At 40.4% G+C, this 13,506-nt stretch overlaps 1 protein-coding gene across 1 annotated transcript in view; it reads left to right on the top strand.

The window, feature by feature from the left end:
- LOC122804031 (chromodomain-helicase-DNA-binding protein 4-like) overlaps positions 1–13,506 on the top strand; it is a 198,978-nt gene that overhangs the window by 117,869 nt on the left and 67,603 nt on the right. Inside the window, exon 14 of the mRNA XM_044073708.1 lies at positions 11,639–11,763. Coding sequence (XP_043929643.1) covers positions 11,639–11,763 — 125 coding nt within the window. The remainder of the gene's footprint in view (positions 1–11,638; positions 11,764–13,506) is intronic.

Genomic DNA, 13,506 nt, shown 5'->3' on the forward strand with positions numbered 1-13,506 from the left:
TACCTGCCTGGGGTACAAGATTGGAGAGCTCCTCCATGTCTCTTTTCATGTAGTCCAGGGAGGTACGTCTCAGGTCATTCACACCAACATGGACAATGACAGAGTCATATTTGTACTTGTTGTGGAGTGACTTGTGTGCGTGCATTATGTGGTGGATCCTGGCACCCGACAGGCAGCCGACAGTAACTTTCTCCTTGTTTAGTCTGGTGAGTGGAACATCAGTGTGCCTGACTATAGAGTCACCTATGACTAGAGTGTTGAGTACGTTGTTATGCCTTCTGGGCTGTGGTTGAGTGGAACACTGAGTTTGTGGGCTATGTGTCATTTGAGTTGTTTTGTGGGGGTGGAGGTTGCTTGTGTTTCTGCTTTAGAGGTCTCTGTTGCTTGAGCAGATTTTTATTGAGAGCCTCTGCAAATGTAGGTGTGTGTTTTGTGTTTCAATGTGTCTGTTTTAGTGGTGTAGGTTTTGAGGGATTACATGAGTGTGGTGTGGTGCAAGTGTTTACCTTCTCCTCTTGACTGTCTAGTCCAGTCTTGGGTAAAGAGAGCTTTGCTTCCAGTTTGGCTATACAAGTGCATCTCTCACAGGTTGTAGTGTTGGTGGTAGGAGGAGAGGGTTGTCTGTGTACATGAGGCAATTTCTGCATTTCCCCAAGATGCCCAGATTCATCAGGTAGATAGGAGAAAACACCGGGAGCTGACCCTTAGACATGTCTGGATAGGTGCTTATTTATTAAGTATTAAAAAATGTTTTCCTCTAGACAAGTGAGGAAAGTTGAGTGCTGTAGTAATTTGTAGTTTATTTAGTGCTTACAACGAGTTCTGAACAAATGTTGAGCTCAAAGAAACAGATTTGTGTGCTAAAACTAAAAAAAAAATGGCTAGTTTTAAGGGAAAATTTAAAGAGCAGACTTTATGGCACTGGGAATAGTTTAGCTAAGCTGCGATGCATAAATTGCATTTTTTTTATAACAGTAGCAAATGAGCAAAGTGATTTAAACAAATTAACCAATTAACCAATAAAAAGCTAAAAACTGAGTCCCGTTCCAGCAGTCTTTAATCAGACAAGTTCTAACTGCACACTCCTGCCACTAGGGTGCATGGGAACCTTCTCCAAAAATGAAGGTCTGGATTAGTGCTCCAGTTATACAACCAAAGCTAGATTCAGCAGGTCTGAATTTAGTCTATGCTACAGCAAATAAGGCATACCAATTTCAGAAAGAAACAGTTCAAATAAGCAGGCACAATAAACCTTTAACCAGAAACTCCCAGCTCAGAAGGGCAGACTCTACCCTCTCCTCCCACAAGAATGCAGACCACACCTTCTTAATGTAAAATAACTGGCCCGAAGCCCAAGTGGTTAAACCAGAACTAATACACTTTTAGAATAACTGACACTAAGCCTTCAGTCAGCAACTTTCTACTTAGAAGGATGTAAGCTACCTGTCCTGCCACAACAGTGCAGACCACAAACCTTCTTAATGTAAAACAACTGGTCTGAAACCCAAGTGCTTCAACCAAAGGCTTAGAATAACAGTTACAATTTAATCAGGCTACTAACAAGCAATAATAAATGCAGCAGTATAAATGCAATTAAGTACTTTTAAGAACAAGCAACAAAAGCAAAACAAAGTAATAAAGTAGGAAGAAACACAAATACAGTAAAAGCAGATGAATAAAGTACAATTGTTTATATAACAATAGAAAAAAAGCAAACTGATTTAAACAAATTACCCAATTAACCAGTAAAAAAGCTCAAAACTGAACCCTGTTCCAGTAGTCTTCAATCAGACAAGTTCTAACTCCACACTCCTGCTACTGCGGTGCAGGGGAACCTTGTCCAAAAAAGATGGCCTCGATTAGTGCTCAAGTTATACAAATAAAGCTAGATTCAGGATGTCTGAATCTAGTCTATGCTACAGCAAACAAGGCACACCAATTTCTGAAATAAACAGTTCAAATAAGCAGGCACAATAAGCCTTTAACCAGAAATTCCCAGCTCAGAAAGGCAGAATCTAGCCTCTCCTCCCACAAGAGTGCAGACCACAAACCTTCTTAATGAAAAATAACGGGCCTGAAGCCCATGTGCTTTAACCAGAACTAATACACTTTTAGAATAACAGACACTGAGCCTTCAACCAGCAATTCCCAACTTAGAAGGATGTAAGCTACCTGTCCTGCCACAACAGTGCAGATCACAAACCTTCTTAATGTAAAACAACTGGTCTGGTGCCCAAGTGCTTAAACCAAAAGGCTACAGTTTAATCCGGCTACTACCAAGCAGAATAAATACAATTGAGTACTTTTAAGAAGAATACAAAAGCAAAATAAAGTGCAATTTTTTTTTCTTTTCCTTTTTTTTTTTTTAACTCAAGTACCAGGTTGGCTATTTTCTATAGGTGTCAGAAATCTGGCTTGTGTCCTGGCAGGCAATCTGGTACAATAGCTGCTCAGGTTGTCTTCCAGAATGAATAAGTAGAAAATGAGCAGACAAGGCTTCCAGAGAGTAGTTCAATGGTTAGGTGTCCCAGATATGAACTTACTTGCCTCCTGCTTAAAAAAAATGCTACAGGTATCTATGCAAGGCAGTCTGGGCAGTGAATGCATTATTCACTCCCATGGGGCAGAAAGCTGTTTTTATGCTGAAACTATCCAGTCCCTAGATACCCATCTCACTCCATCTGACACAAACACCAGCTCTGGTACATCTAGCTCTGATCCACCCAGCACCCAACCCACCTTTACCTTTCAAACCGTACCTACCATCCTGATCTGGACCTTACTCAAAAAGATAAAACCTACTACACTAGCTGCCGATCACCTCCCAGCTGAATATCTTCAAAAAGCAGCTGATGCCATAGAACTTCCCATTTCTATTCTGATCAACTGATCCATCTCAGAAGGATCCATCCCAGCAATATGGAAATATCACATGTTATACCTCTCCATAAAGGAGGAAGTTCCACAGAATTATCTAACTTTAGACCTATAGCCATTCTTTCCCCGCTAGCTAAAATCATGGAAAGATGCATACACAAACAAATCATGCACTTTCTTATTCAAAACAGAAAGCTTGTCGACTCTCAGCATGGCTTTAGGCCATTTCACAGTACTACCACAACTCTTCTGTCTTTCTCTAATGTTATCAGTCTTCATTGTAACAATAACAAACTGTCTTCAGCACTCTTCCTAGATCTCTCAAAAGCTTTCAATATGGTCAACCATCAGTGACTGCTCAATACCCTACAAACCATTGGTTTAGACCAACATGCAATACAATGGTTTCACTCCTACCTGAGCGGTAGACAGCAGGCTGTCATGGCAGAGCAAGCTGTCATCCCATCTTCCTCTAACCTAGGTGTCCCACAAGGGTCCATACTAGGTCCCGTTCTTTTCTCTATCTTTATCAATGATCTGCACACCACCATCCCAGGAACCACCTGCATCCAATATGCAGATGACTCAGTGCTAATATGCTCTGCCTCCTCTCCTACACAACTTCTAACCCTCACCGAGATCACTTTCAGCACGGTAGAAACATGGCTAGCTAATTGCTGCTTGCTTCTAAATCCTAACAAAACCAAGCTACTACTTTTCTCCCCTAATCATAGAATTTCTCCTCCTTCATTCAACATCAAATCTAGCAATGACACCATTATCTCCCCGGATGACCATACAAAGCTTCTAGGCATAATAATAGACAACAACCTTACATTTGATAAACATGTCAATCACACTATTAAGTCCGAAAACAAAAAACTTGGCTCCCTGTACAGAGCCAAACCTTTCCCCACCCCCAAGCTAGGGTAGCTATTGCAAGATCACTCCTTCTCTCTACCCTTATGTATGCCTCCCCTGTACTCACCAACCTATCCAAAATGGATCTCAACAAATTATCAAGATGTTACAATCATATAGCCAGATTTGCTACTGGCATGACTTTTAGGACCCACCATTGCCAGAACCTCAAAGCACTGGGATGGCTAGAGTATCCTACCCTTCTACAGTTCAACCAGCTTATAGTAGTGCACAAAATACTCCATCAACCTGATAACACCCCTGCCCCAGTGGCGGCTGGTGACTTCAAATCACAGGGGGGCTGCAGGAGACGCTGAATGGGCGGGGTCAAAGGGAAGGGGTGTGGTCAACCATAAAGGGGAGGAGCTATGCACAAAACCACAAAAAAACTAACTTTAATTAAATACGCTGCCCTGGGTGGCAAACCATCATTATGAAAGTCCAATCAAGACAAAAATAAGTGTAGAAGAATAAAAATATTTCAATGCATTGGCTGCATGACAGCTTACTTAATATCTAGATGGAAACAAAAGGTTGTGAGGCATGAAAAATAAATTACTTTTAAATACATTACTGGAATGCCAGTCAAAATCAAGTATAAGAAACCAGAAGCACTCAACTCAAACTACTTCTCCTTGCACTGCAGTTCTAATTATAATATATTCAGCTTTATTAAAGTACCAAGCAACATGCTGAAAGTAGAAATCTATGTGAAAATGTTTCTTATCCAAAAGACCTGCTGCCTGACGTTTCATGGGGAAAACATGATAAAAGTAAAAATGAAAAGCAAACAAGAAACAAGCTCAAGATACATTGCTTAAAGGATTACTGTACAGGTTATGGACCACACATGATTGGCATTCTGTTTAGTTTAGCCTGTAGAGATGACTGGAAGTCTCCAACAAGTGTAATGAGCTTTTTAAAATAATGGAATCCTGTCCTTTAATACCCAAGGCTTATACATTATCTAGTCAAGTATTCTCTGCATGGCAACAACAGAAAGGCTTTCAATGTTGGCAATTCTTTAACAGTATGCTTATTAAAGCTTACTTGCATCTTACGATGTCAGACAAGCTTACCTTATGGTCATTAAAGCATTGCTACTTAAACACAGAGCAACAGGCACTTTGAGTAATAAGCATAAATCAACAGTACAAAAATATGACAGAAACCAGACCATTCTGCAAAATCAAAGCCACTGTAGTACTTATGCAGTGTGTCCTCCCCATCCAAGGTAGATACAACTACTCCTTGCCTTGCTTGGACACATCCAGAGTCACTACATGGGGAGTAACAAGCATGTCACAATTTGAAATCTCTCTGGCTGACTGTGATGGCCCTGACACATTTGTCATACCTCTCAACTTCAAGAGCAAGAAATCTGGACAAAGCCATACACAGAAGTGGGACAAAGGCACAACAAGAAGGACAATTTTTAAATATTGCTCTAATAAACTTAGAAAGATAATAGAATAGGTCTTGCATTAGTATGAATTTTCTGAAGGGTATAAAATCTGAAACTCAAATGTCTGTCATTTTCTAACTTCAGTCTTTAGTGATTTGTCACAAAACACAATTTTATGAAAAATGGACCAAAAATGTGATGCAAAAATATAAAATAGACACACAATACAGCTTCTACCTGTCAAAGAAGGGACACTTTAATATTAGTACTGCTACCTTGAGCAGCTGACAAAATAAAAGAATCTACATGCATTTCAAGTAATCTATAACTTTGATTATTACAGTTATTTCTTAATTGTAAACCCTCCATGTTTTCTTCCAAAATTGCTATTTTGGAGGGATTATTAGGGGAAGAGCAACATTTTGAGCCAAAAATTGGGGACAGTTGAGAGGTTGGCTATGCCTAATTCTATAAAGCAATTTATTTGCATGTACCTCTCAACCTGTTAATGCAGTAAATCTGAACAAGGCCAAATATATTGGGGCACATATAAACAGTACTAAAATTGCTCTTGTATAAATTGAGACAGTTGATAGAACGGCTCTTACTTTAACATGCATTTTATGAAGGTTATGAAGTCTGAAACTTATTATTTAGTGACTTCTGGCAAATCATTTAGGAATTAAAACTACAAATTTTATGAACAACAAACCAAAATAAGAAGCAAAAATCTATTCATTCTTTGAAAATCTGGACAGTTGGGAGGTATAGTTCAGCTGGGCCTGTCTGAGTTTGCTGCCCTTCTGACAAAATAATGGTTGAACTGGAGCCTCTGCAGCCATTCCAATTAACCATTACTTGGCTATTTCACTCCATTTACCATAAACACTAATGTGCATACTGCTTTACTTCAATGATTGGACTTCATTTGAAAGTTTTATTTTGTATTTTACAGCACAAACATTAAGTAATCTGTTAAACAAAGCAATGCAGTCTCACAATGAAAACTTAGCATTAAAACTTCTCTGCCCTTGAAACTCACATTCATTGAAACAGCATTGAAACCCACATTCAAAGAAAATACATTTTGCCAGTGGCAGATAAAGATTAATTTTGGGCTGTTTTGAATCATAGGCCCTTGCATATGAAACATACATGTGCTCTTTGATACACCTTCCTCATTGTACTAAAATTATATTCCTTGTACAATACAGTACACTTGTTAGAGGGTGTTTTAAATTTGTTTTGAACATTTTTCCAGTAAGCAATGAAACAAAACATATGCACCCATAATGGCAAAACTGCCCAGTTGAGAACATTTATCATAAAAAAGTCTACTCAGACTTCCACAGTCCACCATTATTAGTAAATATACACAATTCTACAGTCCACCATTATTAGTAAATATGCACAATTCCACAGTCCACCATTATTAGTAAATATGCACAATTCTACAGTCCACCATTATCAGTAAATATGCACAATTCTACAGTGCACCTTTATCAGTAAATATGCATAATTCTACAGTCCATATTCAGTGAATTCAGTTCTTGCCATAGCTGTCAACCTTAGCACAAAAACCTGGACGAAGCCAATAATGGGGAATACAGTCCCAAAAATAGGGACAAATTTAAAATATTCATCTTATAAACTTAGAAAATTGCTAGAAAAAAGGTTGTGCTACTATGTATTCTGAAGAACATGAAGTTTGAAATTCAAATGCCGGTCAATTCTACTGCGGACAGAACAAAACAATTTTCAGCAGAGGGATTAATACTGCAGACACGTCTGTGTAAAATGGCAGGGCATCAGAGCAAATCCACACAAACACAGGCAGGAGATGCAGACTCACACAGAAGCCACCCCAACCAAGAATCAAACCAGAAAACCTATAGCTGTGAGGCAACAATACTACCACTGCACCATCAAATCTGCAAGGAATTAAACATTCAGAAACCTGAAGGCTGAAATTCAAATGCCTGTCAATTTTACTTAGAACAGAACCAAAACAATTTTCACCAGAGATGCAGGGATTAATACTGCAGACACGTCTTTGTAAAATGGCAGCGTACCAGAGCAAATCCACACAAATACAGGAGGAGATGCAGACAGAAGCCACCCCAACCAAGAATCAAACCAGAAAACCTATAGTTGTGAGGTAACAATACTATCACTGCACCATCAAATCTGCAAGGAATTAAACATTCAGAAACCTGAAGTCTGAAATTCAAATGCCTGTCAATTTTACTGCGGACAGAACAAAAACAATTTTCAGCAGGGATTAAAACTGCAGACACGTCTTTGTAAAATGGCAGGGCACCAGAGCAAATCCACACAAACACATGGAGGAGATGCAGACTCCACACAGAAGCCACCCCAACCAAGAATCAAACCAGAAAACCTATAGCTGTGAGGCAACAATACTACCACTGCACCATCAAATCTGCAAGGAATTAAACATTCAGAAACCTGAAGGCTGAAATTCAAATGCCTGTCAATTTTACTGCGGACAGAACAAAAACAATTTTCAGCAGGGATTAAAACTGCAGACACGTCTTTGTAAAATGGCAGGGCACCAGAGCAAATCCACACAAACACATGGAGGAGATGCAGACTCCACACAGAAGCCACCCCAACCAAGAATCAAACCAGAAAACCTATAGCTGTGAGGCAACAATACTACCACTGCACCATCAAATCTGCAAGGAATTAAACATTCAGAAACCTGAAGGCTGAAATTCAAATGCCTGTCAATTTTACTGCGGACAGAACAAAAACAATTTTCAGCAGAGATGCAGGGATTAATACTGCAGACACGTCTTTGTAAAATGGCAGGGCACCAGAGCAAATCCACACAAATACAGGGAGGAGATGCAGACAGAAGCCACCCCAACCAAGAAAACCTATAGTTGTGAGGTAACAATACTATCACTGCACCATCAATTATACAAGGAGTTAAACATTCAGAAACCTGAAGTCTGAAATTCAAATGCCTGTCAATTTTACTGCGGACAGAACAAAACAATTTTCAGCAGAGGCAGGGATTAAAACTGCAGACACATCTTTGTAAAATGGCAGGGCACCAGAGCAAATCCACACAAACACAGGCAGGAGATGCAGACTCCAAACAGAAGCCACCCCAACCAAGAATCAAACCAGAAAACCTATAGCTGTGAGGCAACAATACTACCACCGCACCATCAATTATGCAAGGAATTAAACATTCAGAAACCTGAAGTCTGAAATTCAAATGCCTGCCAATTTTACTGCGGACAGAACAAAACCAATTTTCAGCAGGGATTACAACTGCAGACACGTCTTTGTAAAATGGCAGGGCACCAGAGCAAATCCACACAAACACATGGAGGAGATGCAGACTCCACACAGAAGCCACCCCAACCAAGAATCAAACCAGAAAACCTATAGCTGTGAGGCAACAATACGACCACTGCACCATCAAATACGCAAGGAATTAAACATTCAGAAACCCTTAAGTCTGAAATTCAAATGCCTATCAATTTTATTTAACATTTTTAATCAGGACAGTCTGACTTGGAACAAATAAACAAATTTTCAGCAGAGGCCCAGGAAGAAATAATGCAGACATGTCTTTGTAACATGGGAGGGCACAAAAGCAAACCCACACAAACACAGGGAGAAGATACAGACCCCACAAAGAAGGAACCCCAGCCAAGAATCAAACCCAAGAACCTGCAGCTGTGAGGCAACAATGCTACTACTACACCATCAAATATCAAGCATTGCAACATTTACAAACCACAGATATTATGAGGAACAGATCAGATCGAATATGAGGTAAAAATCTGAAAAATGGTGGTGGGTAGGAACTCAAGTCTTTAACACCTGCATACAGGGTACAGGGTTCAAGCCTGAGGCATTCCCTACCACACCACCATAAGCACCTGGGGCATTTTCACACACACACACACACACACACCTCCCCAGTAAAGCACAAGCACCATACACAAACTCCAGTAAAGCACAAGCACCATACACAAACTCAAGAAAAATAAACATTGTAAATTAAAAGGCACCTTACCTGAATGAATACATCCAGAGTTAACGTCCATACATCCTTCAATACTGAAGACCCGTGAGATCCACATGCTCCTTCCCGACGCGACGAGATCCCTGAGGCTCTGTCCCGAGTCCCTGCTGCTCCTCTTGCAGTGGTCTGTGCACTGTAAAGTGCACAGGTTGTGTCCCCTATGGGGAAAAATGATTTTTTTTATTTTTCATTTTGTTTTCTTTCTTTTTTTATGTTTGAGGGGGCTGCAGTCCGGCAGCCCTATGCCACGAGCCGCCCCTGCCCTGCCCTCAAAAATATTCTCACCCTTCATAGTACCCCCAGGCCATTATGCTCAGCTGATACACTAATGATACAGTCCCAAAAATCCAACAATTCTGCATGCAATGCTATATTTGCCAACTCAACCGGTAAAATTTGGAATCTACTCCCTATTACCATTACCAAGGAAACCTCACTACCCCTAATTAAATGAAAAATCAAACAATAACTCACATCTCATTGTCTGTGCTCTTGTTCTAAACCTGACTAACAACTATACAAATATGTCTTGCTACCCAACCTGCTGTTTAGCCAAGTATCTATGCCTCATAGCATTTGAATGTCTAAGCATTGTGAATTATGAGATCTGAGTGTATTCTATGTTCACATTTTCTGATACGTCTTTGCCAATCAGATGTAAGTCTGCACATTAGGTATATTAATATCTCCCTGTATTCTTTGTCTATATTTTTCTAAACATGTCTGCCTGAGTTTATCACTCAGTGATGTATGTATTGTCTCTTTTTTGGTATGTGTAGCTTTTCTCCTTGGGCCTCCGCTGAAAATGGACATATATCCAGTTGGACTATCCCAGTCAACAAATGTAAAATAAATAAAATAAATAAATGCCTTTCCACCCTTCCCTCCATTTATTTAGGATTACTGCTAAGGGTTGTTGTTTTTCTTTCAGCTTTTCCCAGTTAGGGGTTGCCACAGCAGAACTCCGGTCCACTAATGATTGGCAGTAGATTTTTATGGTGCTGAGGTGCCAGCTCGAAGGCCCAACCTTCAACGAAGGCATGCCCATTCACGCATGTCTTTTGAATGCTACTCGACCGTGGGGAAGACATGCAGACTCCACACACAAGGCGCTCCAGCTGAGAATCGAACGGGAGAACCTCTTGCTGTGAGGCGGCAATGCTACCGCTGCACCACTGCGGCTTTTACTGATAAGGGTAACAGAGTAAAATATATTGTATATTCTAAATAGCCCCATTCTGGCCTAGGCAGCCTTGTTCTCTCAGACTAGGCAGATGAGGAGAAACTGCCATCCACTTGCACAATACTAATGCAGCATGTGAGAAAACTTATTCACCTAAAATTCAAAAGTTTTAGGCGTACTCTTTGGAATATAGAACTTAAAACCCTTTTAGAACAGCTTCTTCACTGAAATGGTACATAAGTTACAGGTCAGAAAATCCAACACAAGGAACTCTTACCTGGCAAAATGAACAGATGTTCTCTCTAATATTCAGATCATTGTGTAAGATAACAAGTGGCTCTGTACAAGAAACCATGCTATATTTGACAGAACTCTCTGACACAGTTCTAGCTCATGCTTTTACTATAGTCCACTTGTAAGCTGATGCAGCCTATCTCCTTGAGAACCCCCTTGACTTCTGTTCCATTGGCAAAACGACTCTAGAATACAGCCCTCCATCTGGAATCTCAAGGAGACCAATTTCCCATTCTTGTGATTTAATTTTTGTAAGAGATACTGCCTCCATTTCAGCCAACCAGTACAGTAGCACTGAGGTCTGTATTATGCAAAACCCATTTATTGGTGCCCATTACCTTAGCAAGGAAAAATCAGATATGCAGGCCTTAACATGCAATGAGCATTATGCAGTCTTCCATAAAAATAGGGTGGTGCTTAGAATCGACCCATCCTTCATGCAAAAAGTGATGTGATAACAGAATTTGCTTTTAACCAGTTCAGTGCCTCAAACCACAAAACAAAGGGTAAAGATGCCCACATCTGAGGTCTAAACTAAAAGAAAAAAAAAAGAGCTGAGGCAAGCAATCTAGGGATGTCCAATGCTCTGAAAATCAGCTCAGAAGGATGGATATCCACCTGCAGCTAATTTTCAAATGTAATGAATTCTGCTGTGGCAGTGATTCCTGGTATGTAAACATCTACTATCATGGAAATATGCTCATATAACTGTTCTTTCTGTGGTATAGATAAGTCCATTGTTGTGATAGTGTGGTAGTTCAAAGATGTGAACAGTTCGGAACGATATTTTTAGTGCAGCTGAGTACACTTTTTTAGTACTTATTACGTGCTGAGTATTTGAAGTGCATTTTTAAACGTTTTATATTTATCGATTTTTTTTTTTCCTCAGCACCTAGTTCGCATCAGTTCTGCTTCTTGTTGTCAACTCGTGCTGGGGGTCTTGGCATCAATCTGGCAACTGCAGATACAGTCATCATTTATGATTCTGATTGGAATCCTCATAATGACAGTCAGGTATGTTAAGCAGACCATGTAGAAAGTAACTGTACCTACTTTGCATGAAGGACAAATATTCCATTTACTGGTGCTTGTCTACATTGCACAAAGCATATAAGCATTAATGCCCACTTTTCAGTGTTTATGTTCTGCGCTTCACTTGGTATTAAAAGATAATGTCCTGATTCAGGAATGTTCATTGCATTAGTAATACAGTTGTTTTGATGTTATGGTTTAATATACTGTAGGATGCATGATATGGTAAACACAGGGTATCTGGATAAGAACACAGAATTTTGGCAGTGGTTTAGATCATTTCCTTTATCTTCATTTCTTGCTCAGCAACAGGCTAAAATCATATTACCATCATTTGTTAGAAGTTCTCCTCCTTGCCTATGCTCACATCCACTGTGCCAGCCTTAAACAGTATATTTAACATTAAAAAAGGCATTTTCCACTGCTTGCACTCACTGAATCTCCTCTTTACAGTTGTTGAAACCTGAGAAGTTAAAAACTAAAGACCTGCGGTCCTGTGGGCAGAATTGACAAGGCATTCATGACCCATCAGCCATCAGCCTTGTGAGGGTTTAAAGGCACAGGCCCCAGTGGGGTGCTGTTTTGTCTGCCCCTGGCTCTGGTACCTATCGTTTCTATCTTTCTAACTGTCTGTACCGCTTTGGATGCTGATAGTTGTATAGAGGCTTTTATATTTTCCCATGACTGTACAGAAATATTTTACTGCATTACAGCAAAACACCTGTTGGCAGATGCCAGCTAAAGACAATAAAAGACATAAGCTGCCAAAAACAGTCTTCCTCTGTGAATGTATGAAGCTACTACATGCATGAACATATAGTTTTCAGTCAAGATATTGTTATTCAGGCATCGCTAAAATCGTAGGTCAGCCAAGCCTACGGTGGACTTTCTTTTGGAACATACTTATCTCTTGGACTTTCTTTTGGAACATACTTATCTCTTGAGGACATTTGTTCTCAGAATCCACCCAGCCATCTTTAAATGCATGTGTTTTAAAGAGGACTACATGGCTGCTTACCAGGAATTGAATAGAGCAGTGCCTTTTCTAGTGTGAAGCCTTCCACTTCTACCAAATTGACTCTTACATTTGCCCAACGTAATAGGGTGCCCCCGATGAACACTTGACAAGCTTAGACATTCCTGAAAAATGGGAAGAACTCCTGGCTTATTCTGGTTAGCTGTGTTCTCCTCTCAAAGATGGCATGTAGGAAGAGGAGCCCCATTTAGCCGTATTACAGCAGTTCATTGAATATATGATCAACTCTCATAAGCATGAAAATTGGTGAAATAAAGCTAACAGTGGAAATCAAAACTCACTGCAAAACTCTTACAGCATTTTTCTGAGAGGGCATGTGGGGCTCTGTCGTGGCCATCTCTACTACTTCTGTATGGGGCATGTGGGGCTCTGCCCTGGACACCTCTACTACTTCTGTATGGGGCATGTGGGGCTCTGCCCTGGACACCTCTACTACTTCTGTATGGGGCATGTGTGGCTCTGTCCTGAACATCTCTACTATTTCTGTATGGGGCATGTGGGGCTCCGTCCTGGCCATCTCTACTACTTCTGCATGGGGCATGTGGGGCTCTGCCCTGGACACCTCTAATACTTCTATATGGGGCATGTTGGTCTCTGTTCCAGACACCTCTACTACTTTTGCATGCTGCATGTGGGGCTCTGCCCTGGACACCTCTGCTACTTTTGAATGGGGCATGTGGGGCTTTGCC

This window comes from Protopterus annectens, chromosome 6.part0 (genome assembly GCF_019279795.1).
Source record: "Protopterus annectens isolate FY-2018-M chromosome 6.part0, PAN1.0, whole genome shotgun sequence".
Classification (NCBI taxonomy): Eukaryota; Metazoa; Chordata; order Ceratodontiformes; family Protopteridae; genus Protopterus; species Protopterus annectens.